Source organism: Artibeus jamaicensis, unplaced genomic scaffold (assembly GCF_021234435.1).
Source record: "Artibeus jamaicensis isolate MK-2021 breed Jamaican fruit bat unplaced genomic scaffold, CSHL_Jam_final contig_519, whole genome shotgun sequence".
NCBI lineage: Eukaryota > Metazoa > Chordata > Mammalia > Chiroptera > Phyllostomidae > Artibeus > Artibeus jamaicensis.
Genome location: NW_026521871.1, coordinates 8,514,904 through 8,542,732, shown reverse-complemented (window position 1 = coordinate 8,542,732; position 27,829 = coordinate 8,514,904). Strand labels below are relative to the sequence as shown.

Below are 27,829 nucleotides of genomic sequence, written 5' to 3'. Positions count from 1 at the left end.
GCAGAGGGAGGACACAGTGGACTAGAGGTACATGAGGAGAGTCTGTGGTTGGTGGCTCTGGGGAGAGATCTGAAGGAACAGCTGTCAGGATCCCTGTGGCGAGTCATTCCCCATACTGTAGAAGCCACCTTTCTCAGGCAGAGGACTCCTATCCAAATGTCATCAGCCTGAGAGGAAGCAATTGCACTCCCTACCACTTGCAGGAATTACTCTGCCCCACTCTGGAGCTTAAGCTGGGCTTTTGAGTACAGCTAGAGGTTGTTATCACTGAGATGATTAAGTTTGTTATCTCAGTGATTAAGTTTAACAACTAAGGCAAATTTCTGGAAGCTCTGAGACTTTAGCTGATCCTCCCCCAACATTTACACACCCATCATAGGAGCGCCTGAATATGTAAAGCATATCTTGATGGGCATAAAGGGAGAGACAGAAATACAGTCATAATAGGGGATTTAACACCCCATTTTCTTCAGTGGATGGATCTTCCAGATAAAATAGCAATAAGAACACAGTGGCATTAAATGACACACTAGATCAAATGGATTTAATTGATATCTTAACATCATTTCACCCCAAAACAGAATATATATACTTCACAAGAACACATGGAACGTTTTCTAGGATAGATCACATGTTAGGACAGAAAATAAGTCTCAGTAAATTTAAGAAGATTGAAATCACTCCAAGCATCTACTCATATCAAGGAAGTTTTCCATTAAGAGGATGTAATTTTTATAAACATATATGCACCCAACATAAAAGCACCTAAATACATAAAGAAAATATGGAGGTCTTTAAGAAGCAGATAAACAGCAATGCAGTCATTATAAGAGATTTTAGCACCCCATTGTCAACAATGGATACATCTTCCACACAAAGAATCCACAAGGATACTGTATCATTGAACAACACTAGATCAGGGTGTCCAAATCCTGGATTCACTGATGCTTAGAATTGTGCTTTTAGTCTCTATGTAATTTAATTCTGCTCTGATCTGGGTTATTTCCTTCCTTCTCCTTGCTCTGGGCTGTCTTTATTGTTGTTCCTCAAGTTCTTGCAGGCATAGGGTTAGGTTGTTTGTTTGAAATGTTTCTATCTTCTTTAGGTAGGCCTGTATTGCTACGAACTTCCCTCTCAGGACTGCCTTCGCTGTGTCCCATAAGTTTTGGGTTGTTGTGAGATCATTTTCATTTGTTTCCAGAAACATTTTTATTTTTTCCCTAATTTCATTCTTGACCCATTTGTTGTTTAATAGCATACCATTCAGGCTCCATGATTTTGGCTGCTTTGGGTTTTTTCCTTTGTGGTTGGTTTCCATTTTCAGTCCCTTGTGGTCAGAGAAGATGCTTGTTATGATTTCAATTTTCTTGAATTTGTTGAGGCTCGTTTTATGTCCTATCATGTGGTCTATCTTTGAAAGTGTTCCAGGTATATTTGAAAAGAATGTGTATTTTGCTTCTTTGGGATGATGGGCTCTATATATATCAGTTAAGTCCATTTCATCTAGGGTGTTGTTTAATGCCACAATATCTTTGTTGATTTTTGTTTGGAAGATCTGTCCATTTTTGACAGTGAGGTGTTAAAATCCCCTACTATAATTGTGTTGCTGTCAATATCTTTCTTGAAGTCCTCTAAGATTTTCTTTATATATTTGGGTGCTCCTATGTTGGGTGCATATATATTTACAATGTTAATGTCTTCTTGGTGGATTCTTCCCTTGAGTATTATGAAGTGACCTTCTGGGTCTCTCTTTACAGCCTTTTTTTTTTTTAAGTCTATTTTGTCTGATATGAGAATTGTTACCCCAGCTTTTTTTTCTTGTCCATTTGCTTCGAAAATTTGTTTCCAGCCTTTCACTTTTAGTCTGTGATGGTCTTTGTCCTGAGGTGGGTCTCTTGTAGGCAGCATATGTGTGGGTCATGCTTTCTTATCCATTCGGCTATTCTATGTCTTTTGATTGGAGCATTTAATCCATTTACGTTTAAGGTTATTATTGATAGGTATTATTCATTGCCATTTTTGTACCTGTGTTCCTCTCTGTCTCTTTCTTTTCCTCCCTTTCCTTAAAGCAGTCCTTTTTAATTTTTATAGTAGGGCCATTTTTGTACCTGTGTTCCTCTCTGTCTCTTTCTTTTCCTCCCTTTCCTTACTTAAAGCAGTCCTTTTTAATTTTTATAGTAGGATAAAAGCAATTTATTCCTCACCTTATAGCAACATCCCCTTATCTACAGTTTCATATTCTCTGGTTTCAGTCTCATATTTCAGTCAAACATGGTCCATAATATTAAATAAAAAATTCCAGAAATATACAACTTACAAGTTTTAAATTGTGCATCATTATGAATAGTATGATGAAATCTTGTTCCACCCTACTTTGTCCTGCCCAGGATGTGAATCATACTGAATCATACCTTTGCTACCTGCAGATAGTCACTTAATAACTGTATAGGTTATCAGATTGACTGTTATGGTATCAAAGTACTTCTCTTCAAGTAAAACTTATTTTACTTAATAATGGCTCTGAGAGGTCATTATAGTGATGCTAGCAATTAGGTATGCCATAGAGAAGTGATTAAAAGTGTACTTCCTTGAGGTGAAAAGGTATGAATGTATTTAAAAAATTATACATAGGCTTCAGTATGATCTGTGGATTCAGGCATCCACTGAGGGTCTTAGAAAATACCCCACATAGATACAGGGGGAACCACTATATTACAAAGCTTTAGTAATCAAAATAGTATGGTACTGACATAAAAACAAATGGAAGAGAACAGAAAGCCCAGAGGTAAACCCAAACATGTACAGTCAACCGATCTTTGCTGAAGGGTACCAAGAACACACAATGGGGAAAAGATAATCTGTTCAATATGTGGCATTGGTAAAATTGTGTATCTACCTGTAAAAGAATGATATTGGATCCTTATCTCACACCACACACAAATATCAACCCAAAATGGGTTAATGACTTAAATGTAAGACTTAAAACTACTAGAAGACCATAGTGTTCTCCTAGAAGAAAATCACAAAACTCCTAGAAGAAAACAGTGAATAAGTGCCATGATATTGATCTTAGAAATGATTTTTAAAAATATGACACCAAAAGATCAGACAAACGCAGAAATTAAGAAGCAGGGCTACATCAAGCTAAAAGCACAGTAGCAAATGAAACAACAAAATGAAAGGCAACATATGGATTGAGAGAAAATATTGCAAACCATATATCTGGTAAGGGGTTAATACCCAAAGTATATAACAAAACTCATACAATTCAAAAGCAAAAAGTACCTATCAACACAATTTAAAAATGGGTGAAGGACTTGAATAGATATTTTTTCCAAAGGAGATATACATATGACCAACAGGTAAAAAGGCACTCAACATCACTAATCATCATTGAAATGCAAATCGAAACCACAATACAATATGACATACCTGTTATGGTAGCTATTATAAAAATAATTAAAGATAGCAAGTATTGGTCAGAATATAGAGAAAATAAAAAATTTGTGCACTGTTGGTAGGAATATAAATTGGTACGGCCATTATGGAAACCAGTATGGAGGAGCCTCAAAAAACTAAAACTAAAAATAGAACTGCCATATGACTCGGCAATCCATCTTCCAGGGATATAACCAAAGAAAGTCAAATCAGTACCTCAAAGGGATATCTATATTTTTATGTCCATTGTAGTTTTAGTCACAGTAGCCAAGATATGGAAATAAACTAAGAGTCTGTTGGTGGATGAATGGATCAAGAAATTATATTTTTATAATAGAATATTATTCAACCTTAAAAAGGGATCCTCCCATTTGCAACAACATGTATTAAAGAAGCTATTAGAATAAGTGACATAAACCAAACACAGAAAAGAATAAACTGCATGATCTCACTTACACGTGGAACCAAAAAGCTGAATACATACAACCAGAGAGTAAATTGTTGGTTACCAGAGGTAGAAAGATGGGGAAAATAGGGAGACCCTGAGTAAAGGTATAAAGTTGCAGTTATGTAGGATAAATAAGTAGAGATCTAATGTACAGCATGATGACTATAGGTAATAATATTGATACAATACTGTATCAGTATTGGAAATTTGCTAAGAGAGTAGATTTAGGTATTCTTACCATACATATACACATACACACAAAAAATGGTAACTATTTGAGATTATATAATTAGCTTGACTGTAGTAATAATTTTACTATTACTATTACTATTTGATATACATGCTATGTGTATGTAGCATACATAGTATACATACTATACTATGTATAGTATGTATACTATGTAGTATACATAGTATACATACACATACTATGTGTATGTATATCAAATCATGATATAAAATTTATATATAATTTTTATTTAAAACAATTTAAATAACACCCAGAGGGATAAATATTGATACACACATATACACACACTTGAGTATATGTATAACTAGGGGAATCTGAATAAGATCAGTAGAGAGTATGAACATCAATATCTCCTTGTGATATTATAATATAGTCATACAAAATGTTAACATTGAGGGAAATTGGGTAAATTGTACATGGAATTTCTACTATTTCTTTTTTTAACTTCTTTTTTAAAATTGTTGTTCAAGTACAGTTATCTCCATTTTTCCCCCTTTACTCCCTCCCACCCCACCTGTTCTTGCTTCCCACCCTTGATCCTACCCACTTTGGTGAATTTCAGTTATTTCTTAAAACTGTATGTGAATCACTGATTGTCAGAATAAGCATTTCTTTTTTTTTAAATGAACATTGTATGTCTAAGGAGAAACTGATTTTAGTTATTTATCTTGTCATTGAGACTGTAGACTTAGTCAAATTGAATAAAAACTGAAAAAACTTAGAAACTTGAGTGGGTCAGATTATAGTGTTACCTTGCATTTTTTCTTACGAAGTATTAAACTGGGTGGTATCAACCAGTCAAAAAGTCCTCTCAGAAGAGCCTGATGATCTGGTTCCTGTAAAGGTTCTGTCAGTGAATTCAGCCATGAAGACACAAGTGGATCCCATCCTAACTGTGAGGGTTCCAAGTAAATCATGCCACAGCGGCTTACTGTAGCAGGCTAGAGAAAAAGAGATCAATTTTCTTTTTCCAATGTTGCTTTTATATCAGCAGTACCCAGCAGTTATTAGCTTCTACTTTGCATGATTTATAAGGCCCTTCATGACCTGGTCTCCTGTCTTTCTCTATATAGCTTCACATACATTAGACAAAACTATTGGAAGTTACAGTTCCCTAGGCATGTCGTGGCTTCAGGTCTTTGCATTTGTCATGACTTGGAATGCCTGACCCCAACCAATCTCCCTGGAGAAGCCTCAAAACCAGATCAACCCTCAAACGTTTTCCATGGTCCTCCTCTATCCATTCTCTTTTGGGGCACCCACCCTCTCCATATTCTTATAGCACTTACATGTAGCTCTATATTGGAATTATTTATTATCATGTGTCTCATCCTCCCTAAATGAGCATACACTGTGTCTTACTCACCTTTGTATTCCTAGTGCCTAATTCATCTTCTGAAACATAATAAAAAACCTTATTGACTAAATGAATGAATAAACAAACAAATAAACAAACTACTATTATATTATGAACTTACTGAGGCCTGGGAAAGGTCCATTACTTCAAAGATGAGGCTCATTTGAGGAGACATCTGAATGATTTCTCCACTCATAAGGCAGAGCTAAAAGCAATTATTTTTCAAATGTTTATGTAAAAAATTCTCAAACTTCTCAGATGAAAATTTATTCTAGTTATAAGATCATGTATATCCTATGATATGATATAAAAATATTGAGATAGAATATTATAATTATACATCTAGTTCTGTCAATTACTTAGTAGGTAAGCAAATATATAACATCTCTGAGTCTTAGTTTCTTCATTTATAAACAGGGAGAATTTCTCTCTCATATAGTTAGGGGCAGGGGAACTATATGAAATACTGCAAAAACTGTAAAATACTATATAAATCTCAGTTCTTGTTATTAGTAAAATTATATTAAATATTCCTGATTTTATAAAGTTATCGGAAGACCCTTTTACTAATTAAAAAGACTGAAAAAATAATTTGAATATTCATATACCTATCTCCCAGTTTTATGAATTATCATTTTGCCATATTTGCTTCATCTTTTTAAAAAAGTATTTTAAAGAACATTATACACACCATGGCATTATACTTCCAGATATGTCAATACTCATCTAAAAAATAGGGACTTTTCTATGTCACCACAATAACATGTGGTGACTAACAAAAAAGATCGTTATTTACTTATTTCCCAAAGAGGGGAAAAGAGGAAGAAAGAGAGTGAGAGAACATTGATATGAGAGAGAAACACCAACTTATTGCCTCTTGTATGTGCTCCAACCTGGGACCTGCAGCCCAGGCATGTACCTTGACTAGATACTGACCCAGCAATCTTTTGTTTTGCAGGACAATGCCCAATCAACTGAGCCAAGTAGTCAGGGATTTTGTCCATTGTTATTCAAGCCATTCTGTCTTCTTGATCTCCCTGGCTTCTAACTTTGGAATTATCATTAAATTTTAATAATTTTAACAATTACTATTAATTGTTGACATTCCAAATTAATTTCATTAGTAAGTCTTTTAAATTCTTCCTACTCATTAATTTTTCAGTGTTTCTTCTCTGCTTCTACCATTATCACTTTAGTCTGTTTTGCCCCTATCTAGTTATATGAGGTCTGCCCAGAAAAGGTCCAACCACTGTTAATATAATGAGAAAGATTTGTACAACACTGATGTAACCTGGCAGCCAAGGAGAGTGGACAGGAATGTGCATGTGGAAAACAATAATGCCTTTACTGTCGTAATCAATGCAGATGGTAGACACCATTGGGTGAGTGTGTGTACTATGTGGCCATCCCATGCAAAATGACTAAGTGAGAAGGACAATGAATCTGCATCAAATTTTGCGTTAAGCTTGAACATTGCTCCACGGAAACTATTTGAATGATTCAGAAGGCTGCAGCTATGGGCAACTGGTGATTGGCAGCTTCATCATAACAATGCGCCCACTTATGTATCACAACTCATGCAGAGATTTTTGGTGAAACATCAAATCACCCAGGTGACTCAGCCCTGCTATAGCCCAGATTTGGCACCCTGAGACTTCTGGCTTTTCCTAAAACTTAAAACCACCTTTGAAAGGGAAGAGATTTCAGACTGTCAATGAGATTCAGGAAAATATGATGGAATAGCTGATGTTGATTGGGAGAACTGTGTGAGGTCCCAAGGTGCCTACTTTGAAGGGGACTGAGGAGTCATTGTCCTGTGTACAATGTTTTTTGTATCTTGTATCTTGTTCAGTAAATATATCTATTTTTCATATTACATGGATACTTTCTGGACAGACCTCATGAGTCAACAACATGGCATTTACCATTTCTGGATCTGTTTCTTATCTGTAAAATAAATAAATGGTCTTGACCTGGACTGTCCAATATGGTAACCAGTAATCATATGTAGCTATTTATATTTTATTTTAACTAAAGTTAAAAAAATATAAAGTCAGTTTTTCAATTGCATAAGCCACATTTCAAAATGTTCAATATGTGAGTAAATACTTAATAAGCCACATGTGAATACTGGCTACCTTATTGGATAGTGCATATATTTACATCATTACAGAAAGTTCTATTGGACAATGCCGATTGAGAATACTTTAAACTTTCTACCAGAATATTTCAGGAAGCATTCTTTTGCTTGGTACAAATTTGGTAGGTAGAGTGAGCCTTCTCCTCACTGTTGTTTCCCAAATACTTCTACTCCATCCTCCAGTACAATCCTTGCTCCTTTGACACCCCTGCTTGCTGCTGTCACTTACCAGCACTCAATCATTCCTCCTAGTTAGCTAAAGCCTTGGTACTTGGTTTAATCTCTTTCTACTATAACTCTGGCCTAATTCATGCAGGGGAGCATCTCATGAAATTTGGATCCTTGACCACCTTGTCTTCATTTAATTTTCCCCTACTCCACTCCAGGCAACAACTTATATATCTGAAACCTTCTCTCCTGGAACACTACACAATTCTGAAATACTAAATTCAAGCATCCCGGTCTCTGTCCACACACTCCTACTCATCCAGCTCTCACACTCATTAACCTCTACTATACTTGCCCTACATTTTCATATCCTTGTTGTTCTTACTTCTTCTGTTATTAAGTAGCTTCCATTTTATGGTCTAGCATTCTACCATTCTCATGCCAATATTTTAAAGTCTTCCTGTATTTCCAGTTTAGAACATTTCCACTCTACACACAACCCCAAACTATTTAGAATGTTACAGAAAATTTAACAAAGGCAGATCTTGGCACTACTAATAATAATTCATGGTTTTCAACTCAATCAGATTCTCAGTGATACTCTGGTATACTTCTATAGCTTCCTAGGCAACTCTCTTCCCCATTTTCCAAATGGCTAACTTAAATCTTCCCTTTTCTCCTCAAGAGTGCAAAACAATAGGGCCTGTCATTTCACACAGTAAAAATAAATAATCAAAAGGATTTGCCTTCAAATTTTCACTATCAAATCCATACATTCACTTGTATCTATACCTATCCTTTCCTACTTCCCTCTCATCCACTCTGAAACAATGCTTCTACCTGGTCATGAATTCTTAGACTTGACTCTACTGATTAACCCCTCTGTTCTGAATCATCACTATATCTTTTTTAAATTTATTTATTTTAATTGTTGTTCAAGTGCAGTTTTTTGTCTTTAACTCCCATCCCAGCCCACCCCCTACAGTGCTCCCTCCCTCCCTCCCATTTCCACCCCCCTTAGTTTTTGTCCATGTGTCCTCTATACTTGTTCCTGTAAACCCTTCCCCTTTTCCCCTGAAATTCCCTCCCCTCTCCTCTCTGGTCACTTTCAACCTGTTCTCTGTTTCAGTGTATTTGGTTATATTGAATCATCACTATATCTTGTCTGTTTACTTAACCCCCTTAGTGCAATCAATATGATTAAATGTATGAAATATGAATGACCAACTGGAATATGGAAAATGTATGGAATATGAATGACCAATAAGAATATGAATGACCAACTACCTATGACAAAGTACTGGAGGATATGTCTGAATGCTAATTAAATTGATTTACTGTTTAGAGTAGTATAGTTACTTTGTGTAAGCATAAAAATTAATTGTGGTATATTCATACAGTAGAATACTAAGACATAGAAAGAATGAATAAATAAATAAAATGGAACTATAACAATATGACTATCACAGATACTATACTGATCTAAAGGAAAATACTAAAGACTATAATTCCATTTACATGAAGTTCAAGAACTAGCATAACTAATTTATCACATAGAAGTCAGAATGGTGATTGCCCCTGGGGTTTAGTGATTGGGAATGGACATGAGTGAACTTTGTAGGGTATGCGTCTTTATTTAGGTGACAGTTATTGTGAGTGTACACTTATGTTAAAAAGTCATAGAATCTAAACTTAATGTTAGTGCACATTTCATTTTATTTTTATTCTTTTTAAATCCTCATCTGAGAATATGTTACTTGATTTTAGAGAGAAAGGGAGAGGCAGAGAAAGAGAGAGAGAGGGAGAAATATCAAAATGAGAGAGAAACAGCGATTCATTGCCTCATATGCACCCAGACCAGGAACAACTCACAACCTAGGCATGTGCCCTGACTGGGAACCGAACCCACAACCTTTTGCTGTATGGAATGACACTCCAACCAACTGAGCAAGCTGGCCAGGGCAGTTAGTGCATCCTATACTGTATGTATGTTATTTCTCAGTTAAATACTACAAGTCTTCCATTTTGTAGTTCTTTTGTATATCTTACAGCTTCTAAGGTAATATACAACATATAAGCACTGAAGTATTTAATGTTTTCAAAAAGAAATACAGTCCTTTTCTTTTTTTCCTGAAATATTAATTTAAAGTTCTGAAGAAACCACAGGTGTAAGGTTATTTTACAACTTATTACCTATCACATTGCTATGCCTTCCTGCTAACATGGTAATTTTAATACAATACACTTTTAGGCTATAGAAATTAAGCAAAGGATTTACTACAGCACAGTTTTCATTGAAAAGATAATTTATAAACGTATGCAACTTATTTCATCCTTTATTTCAAATATACAATCCTAGATGATTAGTTATTGAACATACAACATTCCTTAAACATGTCTACATCTGCTTTGTTTTGCTTTTTAAAATTGTAGTAAAAAAACATACACCATATAATTTTCCATATTAACCATTTTTAAATTTACAATTTACTAGTGTTAGTTATAGTCATCTTGGGCACCTGTATTGTTTTTAATCATGATGATTTTACCTTTTTATTATCATCCAATACTGTGTTCATGCTCTCTATCCACAAAGTGTCAATGGGACCATCAAATACAACCCATTTCCGGTCAGGTGTTTCTGATAAGGCAAATTCTCTAAAAGTGTTAGCCACAATACCATCAGTCCACTGAGGAGGAAAAAGGAAGAGTTAGAAAGCTTCCTCTATAAAACTGTATACAAAGTAATGATATGAAGACATTTCAATTTTTTAAATTTAATGTGCATTGTTAATAAGAGTTGAGAATGTTTATACTATGGATTACCTCATGAGACACTGCATCAAATTGTCCAAAAAGTTGGCCCATAGTAATGGATTTGGGGTTTACAGTCCTGTAAATGACCTTTTCTTCTTCTCCACAGCCACGTTCATTCATAAGAGTTAGAGTATCAGCCAGCACATGCAGAACTTTTGTCTTAGCAGCAAAAGGCTCTCCTACTAACATAAAACTATCAAGAAAAAAGTAATTACACAATGAGATTATAAAAATAATAGTAAACTAAATTATTTGCCTATATAGTGGTATATAAAATTTTGCCCTATGATAATTCTACATAATTTTTGAAATTATATGAATTTTTCTTAGACATGAGGAACATACATTTAACTTATGAATTGGTTGATCCCTAAATCAAATCCTATACATTAATACCATTATCTATAAGAGAATATAATTTAAAAATCTCCAAGTAAAAATGAAAACTTAGCAATTGTATACTGTTGAATTTTTTTTAAATGACTGGGTCCTTCTAAGGAGAGAAGAAGGATTCTCTTTCCTCAGGACTTCACTCACTATAGTAATTATTAGTGCTCTTGGCCAAATACTTCCAAATCTCCTTTCTCATGCTCATAGTGGGACTCCTGACTTTCTGTAGAAATAGTAGGTGACTAATCAGTAATCATTGGAAATGATGGCTACTACTTCCTACCCTGGAATAGATAATTGCCACAGAGGGACCTTATAGGGCTCTTTTCCCTCTAGCATAGCTATCATCCACAATGTTGGGATGGTGGCTGCTACGATAGCCTAGGACCCTGAGTAATTATGAGGAGGACAGCCTCCCTGTCAATCTACGATGGACACACCATGAATGAGAAATAAACCTTTGTTTTTTAAGTCACTAAGATTTGGGTGCTGACTGTTTCTACAGACTACCCTAGCCCATCCTAGAAGGGGGAAAGTGTTCTTGCTATAATAAAAAAGACTATAAATGTGGCATCAGCTTAGAGGCTCAGCCATGGGTGGCAAATGAACTCTTATCAGAGGCTAAAAGATTGGCAATTAATATTATGCAGTGATGAAACATTTGGCAAATTTATCCCTTGAGGTGGACTCAAAGATAGATAATACAACTAATAAAATTATAATTTCAGGAGAAAAGGACAGTAAACAGAATATTATTAGTACATAATGGTGGTTGATGGCTGCATTTAACAAAAAACTCTAAGAAAGAAATAAGCCCAGAAAAAAAATAGGCAGTTTTCAGGCAAGAATAAAAGAGAACAGAGAGTCCAGAAATTCAGGAAACCTGTAGAATTGAAGTGGCAATTTTTTCTTGTCTCCAAGTGATAAAATATAAATTGAGAAAATCTTTGAACGACAAGGTCTACTCAGGCTGGCATCAAGGATCAAATCAAGGGAAGGGCCATTGTATCACTTTATTAAAACCTATGAAAACTTAATATGGTTCCCAATAATACTTCAGAAGGATAAAATAACTCAGAGAAAACAAATTAAGAGTGTGGTCCTCTGAATGAAGCCTGGTAGGTTCAAGGATACTACAATACTACAATAAAGTTCAGAAAAGTATTAACAATTAGGACTGTAATTGTGGCTGCTGGCACATAGAGCTGCCTGGAATCCAAGAGATAAAAACCTTACTGTTTTTTAGAGCATTTACTGACAAAGAAACCATGAGTCTAGGCTAAAACACATATGAATGTTCAAAATTTAAAAATTGGAAATAAAGAACAAACTGAAAGTGACCAGAGGGGAGGGGCGAGGGGGCAGGCCAAGGAAAACAAATAGAGGACTCACAGGCATGGACAATGCTGGTGATGGACTGTGGGAGTAGGGGAGAAAGCAATGGGGAAATAGGCAGGACAACTGTAGCTGAACAACAAGTGAAAAAAGAAAAAAAAATTCTAAATTTTCTAAAGTAAAAAAGTATGGGTATTGGATACATAAGGGTTGATTGTACTTGTATTCCCTCTATTTTTGTATATATTTGAAAAATTACTTAATACAACATTTTTCTTTCAAACAGTCATGACCTTTGAGACCTCAACTTTCTATAGGCAAGAAACAAGCTGAAAACATTTCTCAACACCAAGAACATTTTCTCCACTGTCCACTTCACATGTGACCAGGAAAAAAAATGGAGGTGAAAAGACCTCTTGGAAGGTTGAACCAAGGTCCACAGAGAATAGTTAACTGGAAAGCCCCTCCCAGAGAGAATCAAGCAAAAGTGAACCCAGTTTTATGAGGTTTTATTGTATGTTGATACAATTGGTAAGGAGGGTCTCTACAGAAAATAAGTGTATATGAAATTATGAATATAAAATGTGCACAACCACTTTAATGGCACCCTATATAATTATGACTCTTTGGAGGGGCCCCACAAATGAGAGGTCCTGAAGCTTAAACTCGATTAGTTTCATTCAATCTCTCTCTAAAATTGGGGCCCTCACATGCCTAGCTGGGTTTCAAAATTGTTACTGATCAGTATTGGCTGTGTCTCCTATTCTTCAACTTCTGAATGGGAGTGTTTGCCCTAGTAATCCTGTTCTAGTAATAGTAAACCCACTACTGTAAACTGTGTGAAGGGCAGATAACTTGTCTTTCCAGTTTATAGGTCCCTGGATCAAGAAGAACAACTTCCAAATTTGATGCAGAATCTATCGTGCATCTTGATATCTTGAACTTTGAGTCTGATTCATTGATTAACTGGAATGTTGTCTCCTTGGAAGGGAAGAGTGTATTTTATGTACATGAAGGAAAGTGAATAAAGTATTTGATGACCAAAAGGGCAAATTCTGTTGGTCATTAGTGCTACATTATGGAATGAATATTCTTTACCAATCTTTGCTGGATATGCAGCATGAGGGAGACCCTTTTTTTTAAGTCCCTGGGATGAGGACTCAGGGATAGGGGTGGATGGTTCCTCCTTAGCCATCTAGCACACAAAGTTTGCTCAGTCCTTTGACACACAAATTTAGTTGTTTTAATAGTTTAATTTTAAAATAATATCTAACACTGGTAGACAATGTTAATCCATACTCTTACCCATGTCTAACAATCATCATTTCATATGTCTGAATCATTTTTTCTAGGAAAAACTTCACAGGCTGAAGATTGTGTACTCTGCAGGCTTCATGAGCACATTCCAAAAATTCCTAAAATAAAATAAAAATAGAAGGCATTTCTATAAAATAGTTATAAATCGTCATATATATCTTATAAATGTAGATGTTTTGTTTAGAAATAAGAAAACTGCATCTTCTTATACTCATCAATTATTTCTTAAAGCTTTATTCTTTAATTTAAAAAAGTAATAGAATTAAAATACTTTTAAATGCTTAGTATTCCCCATTTTAAGTTATTAAAGATCATAGCTCCATAGCATTGGGTGTATGCTATGTGAAATAATTCCTCTTAATAATGTTTTTCAGAATTTTACTTTTGGAAAGGATATACAATAGAAAAACACGGCAAGCAACTTTTTATACTGTACAAACTAGAAATAGAAAGACTAAAAAAAAACCCTCACAATTATTTTAAAGATATAGGAGCACTTTAAATACAAATAAGTCTAAAGGAACTACATTTCAAAAAGGGATGAACCTTCCGTAAGTGAATACAAATCAATACCTAATTTTCCTCCTGGGAGCGGGGGGGGGGGGGGGGTTTGGTTTTTTTTTGGGGGGGGAGTTTATATAACTTATTGCAGTTAGCACACAGTTTAAAGATTCACCAACACACCAATAGTACAAAACTAAACAACATTATAAGTTATTCCCCCCTCAGGAAAAGGGAGCATTTTTCAAGTGTGAACATAGATGGCACTGGAATGGGCCTGCTATGGGCATAGGGACTTTGCTGAAATAAGGAGAAATGAACAGAGATTTTAATGGTCATGTGGGCTTGGGTGACAGACTTGAATCTGGAGGATCCTCAAATGTATAAAGCTTTTTCTCCCCAGTGCATATACTTCTGCTGCATAAAGTATACAGAGAGATTTCCTTAGGCTTACAATGTTTATGTCTTAAAATACTGTTAGAGGGAGGGCCCTATAATGCAGGACAATTCTCACTCTAAAGACATTTGAAACTAGAGATAAACTGAAGCTCAATAGTTCTGCACCAAAATTCTGGCTTAGGTCAATTCCTGATTGAATTGATCAGCAGCTCAATATAGCTATCTGACAAAGAAAAAGAAATGTTTATTATTTTTCTGCAGGAAAATAATACCATTTGATTTTCTACAATTATTTTATATATAATTTTAACATAAAATCACAATTTACAAGTCATAAGAAATAGCTAATAATCAAGAGAAAAAAACAGTAAATAAAACAAACTCACAGATCATCCATATCTCATAATTAGCTGACAAGAACATTAAAATCACTTTTACACATGTATAAAAGAAAATACATAGTATGATAGAAAAATGGATGAAAAGATAATTTAAGCAAAGAAATGGGATCTCTAATAAAATGAATTTTTCAAACTAAAATGAAAAACATAAAATACCATTATATACCATATAACAATGTTTTGGTCAACAACAAACTCTGTATATGACCATGGTCTCATAAAATTATAATTAAAAATTACAAAATGAAAAATTCTCCTCACTTAGTAACATTGTAGCTTTCACAACATCACAGAACAATGCATTACTCATGGGTTTATGGTAATGCTGTTATAAACAAATCTACTGTGCACCAGTCATGAAAAAGTATAGCACACACAATTATGTATAGTATATAATACTTGATAATAATAATAAATGATTATGTAACTGGTTTATATTATTTACTTTTACTATATTTTTATCATTATTTTAGAATTTACTCTTTTTAAGCTTGTTGTAAACAGTATGTTATGTTATAGCCACATATCTTGACTGAATTATTTTCTCTGGTGCTTGATTTAATCTCATGGTTTTTAAAATCAATTTAGTGTAGCTTAAGTGTACAGTATTTATAGTCTACAGTATTGTACTCTAATGTCCTAGGCCTTCACATTCACTCATCACTCACTCACTGACTCACCCAGAGCAACTTTCAGTCCTACAAGCTCTATTCATAGTAAGCAGCCTATACAGATATACCATTTTTAATACCATATTTTTACTGTACTTTTTCTATGTTAAGTATACAAATTCTTACCCTTGTGGTACAACTGCCTAAAGTATTCAGTACAGTAATATGCTGTAAGGTTGGTAGCCTAAGCGCAATAATCTATACCATGTAGCCTAGGTGGGTGGTAGGGTATACCATGTAGATTTGTGTAAGTACACTCCATGATGTTCTCACAATGATAAAATAGCCTAACAATGCCTTTCTCAGAATATAGCTCCATCATTAAACACAGCATGACTGTATGAAAAATTATAATTCATTGGAATCAGCAGGTTGGATAAACTCAAAAAAAGAATCATTAATCTTAAAGATAGGAAAATAAGAAGAATCCAAACTAAAGCACAAATAATAGAAACAATTAAAAAAACAAAGCATAAGACACATGTGAGAAAATATAAAATAATCTAACATACAGGTAATTGGACTCCCTAAAGGAAAAGTAGGAGAAAGTAGGGCAGAAAAAATAATTTAAGAGATAATTACTGAGAATTTTCTGAAGACATCAACCCACAGATTTAAGAAGTTCAGCAAATCCCAAACAGGGTTTTTTCAACAGAAAACACAAAACAGACAACACTAGGCACATAGTTAAGCAAGGAAAGAGAGAAAATATTTAAAACAGCTAGAGCAAAAGAACACACTATAGTCAGGGAAGCATAAATAGGAAGAATTCCTGACTTCTAACATAATAATGAAAGCCAGAAGTTCATGGAATGACATCTTTAAAATGATGGGGGTGTATATGTGGGCAGACTGCTGCCAATCTAAATATACATATCTAGTGAAAATATTCTTGAAGAACTAAGGCTAAATAAAGACATTTCCAAACAAATAAAAGCTGGGAGAATTTGTTGCCAGAAGACCCATGTGCACATAAGATACACTGAAAGAAGTTCTTTACATCAAAGAGAAAAGATCCCAGATGAAAGTACATATCTGCTGAGGGAATATAAGACACTAGAAAAAAGTAAATGTAAGTGACTTTTTTCAAACACTAATAACTAAAGCATAAAATAATTCTGGAGTTTATAATGTATGTAGAAGTAAAATATATAGCAATGATAGTACAATGGGCAGGTATAAGTAGACAATGAAATTGTCCAATTTAAAGTTTTTATATTGTTTCTGAAATGGTGGAATACAAACTTAAGGTAAATTATGATAAGTCCAGAATGTATATTATAATCTGTGCAGTGACCACTGAGGTAAAACTACAAAAGCCAACAGAGAAGATAAATGGAATAACAAACATTGCCTGAAACTTGAAGTCAGTAAAAGAAAAACGAAGAAATATAGTATATATTTAAGAGCAAATTGGTATAGTTAATAGTATTTTTCTATAGCCACAGCTCCCCTCTGCTCAGCTGCAGGCAAAAGGAGTTGCTCAGGAGCACGCCTCCCAGCACTGACTCCCTAGTTACCAATAGCCTTTTTTTTTAGTGCTTAAGGAAAAAACTTTAATTACAGATTTTTACCAGGAACTTTGAAAGGCAAAAAGCAATTGCCATATAACATCATAAAACATTCCAATTTGTTCTATCTTTCTTTATAATAGCAACATAAATACAATACAATTTTAAAATCTCTACAATCACAAGAATCTCCCACAATAAAGATAGGTTGCTTCAATAAAATATGGACAACAACAAGGGGGGGTAGAAATGGGGGATGGAGGTGGGGAGGGCTGGGGTGGTAAAGAGGGATGGGGGGTAAGGCAGAAAACTGTACTTGAAAAACAATTTAAAAAAGAACCATCATAACAAATACAACAAAAGCATCATCACCTCACTTTCTATGTCTATACTTGAATTTATTCCTTTTACTTTAGGTAAAAATTCAAATTTATAAGCCAATTTATTCTCAGAGAGCATCAAAATTTCTAATATTCAGCCCTGGTTGGTGTGGCTCCGTGGATTGAGCACAGGCCTGTGAATCAGAGAATCGCGGTTCGATTCCCAGTCAGGGCACATGCCTGGGTTGCAGGCCAGTTCCCAGTGGGGGACGCATGAGAGGCAAACATACATTGATGTTTCTCTCCCTCTCTCCTTCCCTTTCCCTCTAAAGGTAAATAAATAAAATCTTTAAAATTTTTTCTAATATTCCTCTTATGAACTGTTATGCTCTCAATGACTAGAGGTATGACAATCAAGTTCATTAAACCTGCCCAGTCCCAGTAGCTTAAGTCTAAGAATGGTATGATGTATGTATGCACAAACTATTATGAATTCTCCTACTTAATGAAACTACCAATAGTTTATTACAGCATATGATAAAAGCAGTTAATTCAGTTCCAGGTTATATAAAATGGCATTTCTTGAATTTGGCTAAAAACTAAGAATTATGGATTTCAAAACAGTTCTTTAAACTTGTTTACATGCTTCAGGTGTTTTAGAATGTGCCTTCTTGAACTTCCTTCACCAGAGTACTATGATACAAAGCACCTGCTTGCTGTTTCTTATTGCATATGTCACTGCCTTCACTTTCTGGCATGAGAATGTTTACTCAGTTTAGTGTCTTGCATTTACATACTATATCAACAGGAATGGTAATACAACTGTCTTGAAAATTAATCTGTCCATTGGTTTGTAACCAAAAGCATATCAGAAATCTGTAGGTCCCAGGTAATGAAACACTTCCAAACACCCAGTTTTACCATTGAAGTCCTAGTAATATTTTTCAAACTGGAATCTATGGACCCATGGATCTATTGCTATATTTGTGAGACTACAAGAGCTCTCCAGGAGAATTGTATTTTGATAGTTTATAAATCATAAAAATCATATTAGCATATCCTGAATCATCTTGATACACACCTGTGGTATAACAGACAAATATATATAATCTTTTACAAGCCCCCCACCCCCTACAAAGGGGTACAGAACTCCTACAACTCTTGGAATTTCTTGAGTGATGGAGTGTCTTTTGTAATTTGTAATAAGTACACCTGAGATTATGCTATGAGATTACTTAGGATAAGGATCCTAGATAGCCTCATGATGCAGCTAGTCACCAGAAAGACCTATTGATTAGAGGGCTGGAACTTTCAGCTCCATTTACCAACCTTTGGGGGAAGAGAGGGGAAAAATGATTGAACTCTATAAAAACTGAATGTTGAGATTCAGGGAGCTTCTGGTTTGGTGAACATATCAAGTTGCAGGGAGGGTGACACACCCTTAGGGAGTGGAAGCTCCACTGTTGCCAACCCCCATACCTTGCCTGATACAATTTGTATCCTTTGTAATGAACCAGTAAACATAAGTAAGCTGTGTTCTTGAGTTTTGTGAGCTATTCTAACAAATGATCACACTGGGGGGGAGGGATGTCACGGAAACCCCTGAAGTACAGGTGGCTTAGAACTTGAGACAGTTGTCAAAAGTGAGGGGTAGTTTTGAACAACTGAGCCCTAATCTGTAGAGTCTGACACTAATTCCAGGTACTATCAGAAATGAATTGTTGAAGCACGGGCCTGCGAACCAGACAATCACGGTTCAATTCCCAGTCAGGGCACACACCAGGGTTGCAGGCCGGTTCCCTGCAGGCCAGTTCCCAGCAGGGGACGCATGAAAGGCAACCATACATTGATGTTTCTCTCCCTGTCTCCTTCCCTTCCTCTCTAAAGATAAATAAATAAAATTTAAAAAAAAAAGAAATGAATTGTTGAAAAACCAGGTGATGTCCACAGAATTGGAGAACTGATGGTTGGTTGTGAAAAATACTCTATAATCACCTGTATCTGATACTATTATAGGATATATATTAGTTTTTGAGTTTGGAGAGTATTATGCAGAGTGAAGTCAAGTAGTAAAAGACAAATATCATATGATCTCACCTATAAGTGGAACCTAATCAACAAAACAAAAAAGTGAGCAAAATAAAACCAGAGACTTGGAAATAAAGAACAAACTGACAGTAACCAGAGGGGAGGGGCAAGGAGGACAATTGAGGAAAAAAGGTGAAGGCTCAAGTCAAGGAACATGTATAAAGAACCCATGGACAAAGACAAGGGGGTGGGGGAGGACTGAATGTGGAAGGTGGGGTGTGGGTATGGCAGGGGAGAGTAATAGGGGAAAATGGGGACAACTACAATTGAATAACAGTTAAAGATTTCTTTTAAAAAGAGGCAAACAGATTTCCAGCCAAGATGGAGGCATAGGTAGATCCATTGTGCCTCCTCACACAACCAAAAGAACAACAACAAATTTAAAAACAAAAAAACAGCCAGAACTGACAGAAAATAAAACTGTATGAAAGTCCAACAACCAAGGAGTTAAAAAAGAAACGTTCATCCAGACCAGTAGGGGGGCAGCTGGGTGAAGAGGACTCATGGCAAGGTAGCAGCTGGTGGACTGGGCAGTCCCACATTTGCGTGTGGATAACTTGAGACAGACTGCACAACCCAGGGAACCAGCTCAGGGAAATGAAGCCTCAAAGTCTCTGACTGAAAATACCTGTTGGGGTTGAGTCAGCAAAATAAACTCCCAGCCTCACAGGAGAGTTCACTGGAGAGACCCACAGGGTACTAGATTGTACACAAACCCACCCAACCAGGAATCAGCACCAGAAGGGCCCAATTTGATTGTGGGTAGTAGGGGAAGTGACTGAAAACCAGCAGAGAGCAGAGCAAATGGCACTGTTCCCTCTTGGACCCCTCCCTCACATACAGTGTCACAACACAGCAATGTGGGTTGCCCCACCCTGGTGAACACCCAAGGTTTCACCCATTACTACATAGCAGGAGCACCAAGACAAAAAAAAAATGGCCCAAGTGAAAGAACAGATCAAAGCTCCAGAAAAAATATAACTAAGCAATGAAGAGATAGCCAACCTATCAGATGCACAGTTCAAAACACTGGTAATGAGGATGTTAACAGAATTGGCTGAATATGGTAGAAAATCAGAGGAAAAAAATGAATGCTGTGAAAAGTGAAATAAAGGAAAATGAACAGAGAACCAACAGTGAAGGGAAGGAAACCAGGACTCAAACCAATGGTTTGGAACATAAGAAAGAAAGACACATTCTACCAGAACAGAATGAAGAAACAAGAATTCAAAAAAATAAGGAGAGGCTTAGGAAACTCAAGGACAACTTTAAACGCCCCAACATCCAAATTATAAGGGGCCAGAAGGAAAAGAGGAAGACCAAGAAATGGAAAACTTATTTGAAAAAGTAATGAAGGAGAATCTGGCAAAGGAAATAGATTTTCAGGAAGTCTAAAAAGCTCCGAGTTCCAAAGAAGCTGGAACCAACGGAGCACACAACAAAGCACATCATAATTACATTACCCTAGGTTAAAGATAAGGAGAGAATCTTAAAAGCAACAAGAGAAAAGGAGACAGTTACCTACAAAGGAGTTCCCATAAGACTCTCAGCTGATTATTCTAAAAAAAAAACCTACAGGCAAGAAGCGGCTGGAAAGAAGTATTCCAACTCATGAGAGGCAAGGACTTACATCCAAGATTACTTTATCCAGCAAAGCTATCATTTAGAATGGAAGGGCAGATAAAGTGCTTCTCAGATAAGGTCAAGTTCAAGGAGTTCTTCATCACCAAGCCCTTATTATATGAAACATTAAAGGCACTTATCTAAGAAGAAGAAGATAAAAAAATAATATGAACAGTGAAATGACAACAAACTCACAGTTATTAACAACCAAACCTAAAAAAGACAAAAACAAAAAGAAACTAAGCAAACAACTAGAACAGGAACAGAATCACAGAAATGGAGATCACACGGAGGGAGTGGGAAGGGGATTGATGGGGAAAAGGTACATAGAATAAACAGCATAAATGGTAGGTAGAAAATAGACTGGAAGAGGTTAAGAATAGTACAGGAAATATAGACACTAAAGAACTTACATGTTCTTATATATTTATGACCCATAGACATGAACTAGAGGGGGGAGATGCAGGTGGGAAGGGGTGTGTAGGGTGGAGGGGAATGAAGGGGGGAATGAGGCAATTGTAATAGCATAATCAATAAAATATATATTAAAAAAAGGAGGCAAACAAGTAAATAATGCCTTTAAGCCAAGTGACCACTTAATGATATAAAAGCTTAAACAAACAAAAAATATTGTACAGTAATATCAATAAAGAGAAGAGGTGAAAGAATTGAATCATCATATGGCATAAGGTAGTTTATGCATGCTGAACTCAAAAGAATCTTCACTGTACATTTTACCATAGAAAGTGCCATAATGTCACAGTTCAATTTTAGACACATTAAATTGATATTGTTTTGTTTGTAATTAATTTTAAATTATATTTTGATTTTATATTATATAACAGCTATAAACACCAGGCACTTATATATATATGTGTGTGTGTCTATATATACATATGTGTGTATATAATATATATGTATACCTCATATAATGTCCATAATTTAAATGGAATTGGAAATGCATATAATTTTTTCCCTTAAAAAATGCAGCACATTACTTAAATTCAAGAAACAAATCCTTACGTTAACTATAAGATGTTGGGACTTCCGCCAAGATGGAGGTATAGGTGGATGTGCTGTGCCTTCTCACACAACCAAGTTTAGGGACAACTAAATATTAGCATCAGAAAGCACAGCCAGAACACGGAAAATTGAACTTTTCGGAAGTCCGTTAACAACAAATTCTTCAGTAAGGGGCGAAACCGGCGTCTCGTGAGGGGTTGCACAGGAGGACTGGTCGGACGGACCCAGGCGCGGAATCCAGACGCGCGAATCCAGACGCACGGGTTCCAAACGCAGGATTGGACCTAGTGAGCGACCGAGCAACCCACCAGGTGAGCGACTGCAGAGGAGACAGTGGGGAGGCGGTGCTGCATGTTGACTGCGGTCGCCTATTTGCCCGCGAGCGGACAGGCAAGGGAGTGGGCGGTTGGACCGGGGCCCAGCGTCCCCGCGGCAAGCGGCGGTAGAGGGTCCCGCCATTTCCCCGCTCTGACCACGCCTCCACATACAGCGTCACAACCCAGCGACCTGGGAGTTCCAAGGCACCGCTTCTCTCACTTAAAGGGCCAGAACAGACCAAAAATGTCGCAAGAAGACCTCAAAGCCCCAGAGATAAATCTAAGCGATGAAGAAATAGCAAAACTCTCAGACGCACAGTTTAAAACACTGGTCATCAGCTTCCTCACAGATCTGGTGGATTATAGCCACAAATTAGAGAAACATATGAAGGCTAAACTAATGGAAATGAATGGAATTCCACAGAAAACCCATAGCGATGAAAAGGAAACTGGGACTCAAATCAATGGAGTGGACCAGAAGAAAGCAAATAATGGCCAAACAGAAAAGAGTCAAGGAGCAAGAATTCAAAGAAATGAGGAGAGTCTTAGGAACCTCCAGGACATCTTTAAACGCTCCAATATCCGAATTATAGGGGTACCAGAAGGGGGAAAGGAACAGCCACCAGTGGAAAACTTATTTGAACAAATAATAAAAGAAAATTTCCCCAATCTGGCAAAGGAAATAGACTTCCAAGAAATCCAAGAAGCTCAGAGAGTACCAAAAAAGTTGGACCCAAGAAGAAACACACCAAGGCACATCATCATTACATTAGCCAAGATTAAAATGAAGGAGAGAATCCTAGAAGCCGCAAGAGATAAGGGGACAGTCACCTACAAAGGAGTCCCCATCAGACTGTCAGCAGATTTCTCAAAAGAGACCTTACAGGCAAGAAGGGGCTGGAAAGAAATATTCCAAGTCATGAAATCTAAAGACCTAAAACCAAGATTGCTCTATCCAGCAAAACTTTCATTTAGAATGGAAGGACAGATAAGGTGCTTCTCAGATAAGACCAAATTCAAGGAGTTCATCATCACCAAGCCCTTATTATATGAAATGTTAAAGGGACTTATCTAAGAAAAAGAAGTTAAAGAAACATGAACAGTGAAAGGACAGCAAACTCACAGTTATTAACAACCACACCTAAAACAAAAGCAAACTAAAAGGACAGCTAGATCAGGAGTGGAAACATAGAAATGAAGATCTCAAGGAGGGTTAGCAACAGGGGAGTGGGAGGAGGAGATGGGGGGAGAAGGTACAGAAAATAAGTAGCATAGACAGTAGATAGAAAATAGATGGGGGGGGGCAAGAATAGCATGGGAAATATAGAACCTAAAGGACTTGAGACACATGGACATAAACTAAAGGGGGGTAATGGTGGGGATGGGGGGCAGGGGGGAGGGGAATGAAGGGGGGAATGGAACAACTGTAACAGCATAATCTATTTTAAAAAATAAATTAAAAAAATAATAATTAAAAAAAAAAGATGTTTTATCATTTTCAACTTACTGTGTTTTTTAGTTGCTGAAGTATACAACAGTATTATGGTATATATAGTAGTAGTCATTATAAATCACAAGATAGAAAATAAAATATATATTCTTACAACAAGCATTATTTTTGACCTGAGCCTTGTAACCTTGGTATTATATAACAGAAAGTACTAAAATTTACTTATTTTCATATTACAGTGACCCAAATAATGGTTTATCCTCCAAACAGAATAATTTCACTCATTTAATAAAACTTTATAAATTCTTGAGTCATCAGATAAATTTATTTGCAGAATAAGTCATTCTCAAAGGTTTACTTACATGATAGTCAGCTTCAGGAAGTTTAACACCAGGAAATAAGTCACTAGTTATTCCATTAAATAAGGGTATATCATGTGATAAAAACTTTGGTTCATTTACATCTTTAATTGATCGAAGAAGCTAAAATCATCCAAAAAGTGTAATATTAAGTTAGTTGCCAGTATTTGCCTTCTCCTCCCCATGCCCCAAGTCAAAGTTTGCTTTACATTATTCCATGGAATCTTCATACAGAAAAGCCAACACTGCTTATCGGGCCAAAAGGCCTTTACTTTCACATAAAGTAAAATGAGTAACATAACCTCTAAACTATCATTTCAACACCGTATAAAAAGGCTCAAAGCAAGAACTCCCTTTTTTACCTATTTATAGTTCCTGATCAACTTCACAAAAAAAATTATCTTGCTACTCCATTTCTACTCAGGCTTTCTTTCACAATGTATGTACTTAATACTTACAAGTATATCTTCATTTTCATTCGGAAATTTTAGTTTAAGGTTTCCAGCAGCCACTAAAACTGCTTTCACTGCTCGCATTCCATAGTCATAATGAAACTGTGATGAGAGCTGCTCTGAGCAAAGCCTGTAGGTCATTACTATCTTCACAGACAGGGGTTTTGCATTCAAAAATCCATAGGAGTAGAGGGAGATTTCTGCTATGAGGGCATAGTTTGGAACCATCATAGCTACTGTTCTAAAAAGAACCTGAAATATATAATAAAGAAATATATTATTTACATTAAGTAAACCATTTTTAATGCTGAGCCTAAGCACCCAAAGATAATGTGTTGATATTCAAGTTCATTCCCCCAATGCAGCATCTTTTCATTAACTTCATAATTTTTCAGTAGCATGTTAATAGTTTTATGTACTTTAATATGTTTTAGATATCTGGAAAAGTTTCTGGAAGTTTAACATACAGAAAATGGAAAAGGAAAATTACAAATACATGTGAGAAAACACACCATTTTGAGTGAATTATGCTGTTACTTTTGATGAACAAATTTACACTCATAAAAATACTACCTTAAGATTGTCTGGCAATTCAGAACGTCCTGCATAGCCAGGATTCATGGTGATAGCTACAAAACAGTTTGGATTGAGTTTAAGTTCTGTCCCTTCAAAAAGAAATACTTCCAGCTTCTGCTGAATGGCTCTCTGGATGCAAAGAATCTGTTGAGCCACCACCGACAGCACTTCCAACTCAATTCGATTGAATTCATCAAAGCAAGCCCAAGCACCAGAAGAAGCCAATCCTTTAAAAAACTAAGGACAATAAAAAGGGAGAAGATTTTTCTTAGGAAAATACATTGCTTATTAAAACAGATATTTAATCTTTTAAGTCAAAGTTGAAAGTTAAGCTTATTAAAAGTCTCAAGGATATAAACAATGTCTTTACACTTAAAACCAAGGTTCAAGTATTTAAATCACATTTAAATAATGTTTAAATATGAGTTTGCTTCAGTTCATCCGGTGAGACCTAGCTGTAAATCTGTAACATTTGAAATGTAACTTTACCTTTCCCATTGCTAGATAATCTAGCCCATCTGAGCAGTTGAACACCACACACTGTACAGCAAGAGCTTTAGCCAAGTCCTTAGTGGTTTCCGTTTTTCCTGTGCCTGCTGGCCCTTCTGGAGCACCTCCAAGGTTTAAATAGAAGGCACCTATCTGAAAAGAAAAATTTATGTGAAAAGAAATCCATGCGTAACTGAAAAAAACGATTTACACAATCACTTGCAAAGCAGATTGATTAAGTTTTAGTTGTAACATTAGAGTCAGTAATACAATTGTATTGTTCAGTTAATTTTTAGCACACAATTTTTCTAGCTGCACAAAGAATAAGCAGTTTAAAAGTTTTTAAAAAGTGAAAATACATCAAAATCTCCTTATCTTTTAACATTTTATATGTACTCCATTTGCCTTTAAAAACAGAGAATCTAACCTTGAGGTGTTAAAATTTGGTGAGAAAGTTTTAATTAGAAGTGGTTGTGGAGATGATTAGAGAGCAATAATGACAATCTCTTGAATAACCTCAAAGAGGGTAAACACCTGAAAAGGAGTGTTATAAATGGGTGCCTATCAGTTGAAAGAGAAACAAATGACCTTTTATATTATTTTTATCTATGAGTCACCCTGGCTGTTGATCCTGATAGTCTTGCTGTGTTCTCCATTTTCTCCATTCCCATAACTCCTTTCTATACTTCTCTTACCAGTAGTATTGCTTTTTACTTTGCATTATATACATTTATATACATTTATACATTACAGCTAATTATATACATTTTCCTTATATAAATAAGGTTAAGGGACACAAAGTTGTACACATGGGGATGCAGGGGGTACATGGAGACTCTTGTACTTTCTCCTTAATTTTGCTGAGAACCTAAAAGTGCTCTTTAAAAAGTCTACTTTTGGACTTCCGCCAAGATGGAGAAGTAGGTGGAGGGTCCACCTCGCCTCTGTGCACAACCAAATCTAAGAACAACTATTTTTAACAGCAGTCACAACCAAGCTATACGGAAAATCAACAATACGGAGTCCAAAGGACAACTAGATACTCGGCTGGAACGGTACAAGGAGCGAGACCAGAAGCGGAGCAGGTTAGCAAGAAAAAATTCCCGGGGCGGTGCGCGGCGCGGGCAGGCGGCAACCGAGGGCTGATCGCTAGCGAGCTGGCTGCGGAGCGCATTGGGAAGAGGCGCGGTGGGTCGGTCGGTCGCGCGCATTTACGTGCGGAGAAACCAGTGAGAAGGGAAACCTGAGTGCGGTGCAGCAGGCTCGCAAAATTAGGATCGGATAAGCAAGCCCGAGGCGTTTGTGTGTGTGACTGGATGCTCTGGGCTAGCGGAGAGGAACGCCATCGCTCCCTCTCTGACCCCGCCCCCACACACAGCGTCACAAACCAGCGACCTGGGTCGCCCCGTCCTGGTAAACAACTAAGGCTTCGCTCCGCTCACTTAACAGCGCGAACAGACCAAAAATGGCTCTAGAACAACTCAGAGCCCCAGAACCGATAGACCTAAGTGATGAAGAAATAGCCAGTCTTTCAGATGCACAGTTCAAAACACTGGTTATAAAGATCCTTACAGAACTGGTTGACTTTAGCCACAAATTAGAGAAACATATGGAAGCTAAATTAATTGAAATGAATGGGGATACAAAAGATTCCAATAGTAATGGAAAGAAAATTGGGACTCAAATCAAGGGAGAGAACCAGACGGAAGAAAAAAATGATAAAACAGAAAGGAATGAAGAAATAAGAATTCAGAAAAATGAGGAGAAGATTAGGAACCTCCAGGACATCTTTAAACGTTCCAACATCCGAATTATAGGGGTACCAGAAGGGGGAAAGGCACAACCACCAGTTGAAAAATTATTTGAACAAATAATAAAGGAGAATTTCCCCAAGATGGCAAAGGAAATAGACTTCCGAGAAATCCAGGAAGCTCAGAGAGTCCCAAAGAAGTTGGACCCAAGAAGGAACACACCAAGGCACATCATAAT

The 27,829-nt window shown here is 36.3% G+C and overlaps 1 protein-coding gene across 1 annotated transcript in view; it reads right to left on the bottom strand.

Moving 5' to 3' along the window:
* DNAH12 (dynein axonemal heavy chain 12) overlaps positions 1-27,829 on the bottom strand; it is a 229,017-nt gene that overhangs the window by 113,671 nt on the left and 87,517 nt on the right. Inside the window, exons 27-35 of the mRNA XM_053669550.1 lie at positions 25,841-25,993; positions 25,349-25,588; positions 24,782-25,027; positions 24,327-24,446; positions 13,649-13,758; positions 10,628-10,811; positions 10,351-10,491; positions 5,615-5,698; positions 4,889-5,077 (exon numbers count right to left, since the gene is read on the bottom strand). Of these exons, the coding sequence (XP_053525525.1) occupies positions 4,889-5,077; positions 5,615-5,698; positions 10,351-10,491; positions 10,628-10,811; positions 13,649-13,758; positions 24,327-24,446; positions 24,782-25,027; positions 25,349-25,588; positions 25,841-25,993 (1,467 nt within the window). The remainder of the gene's footprint in view (positions 1-4,888; positions 5,078-5,614; positions 5,699-10,350; positions 10,492-10,627; positions 10,812-13,648; positions 13,759-24,326; positions 24,447-24,781; positions 25,028-25,348; positions 25,589-25,840; positions 25,994-27,829) is intronic.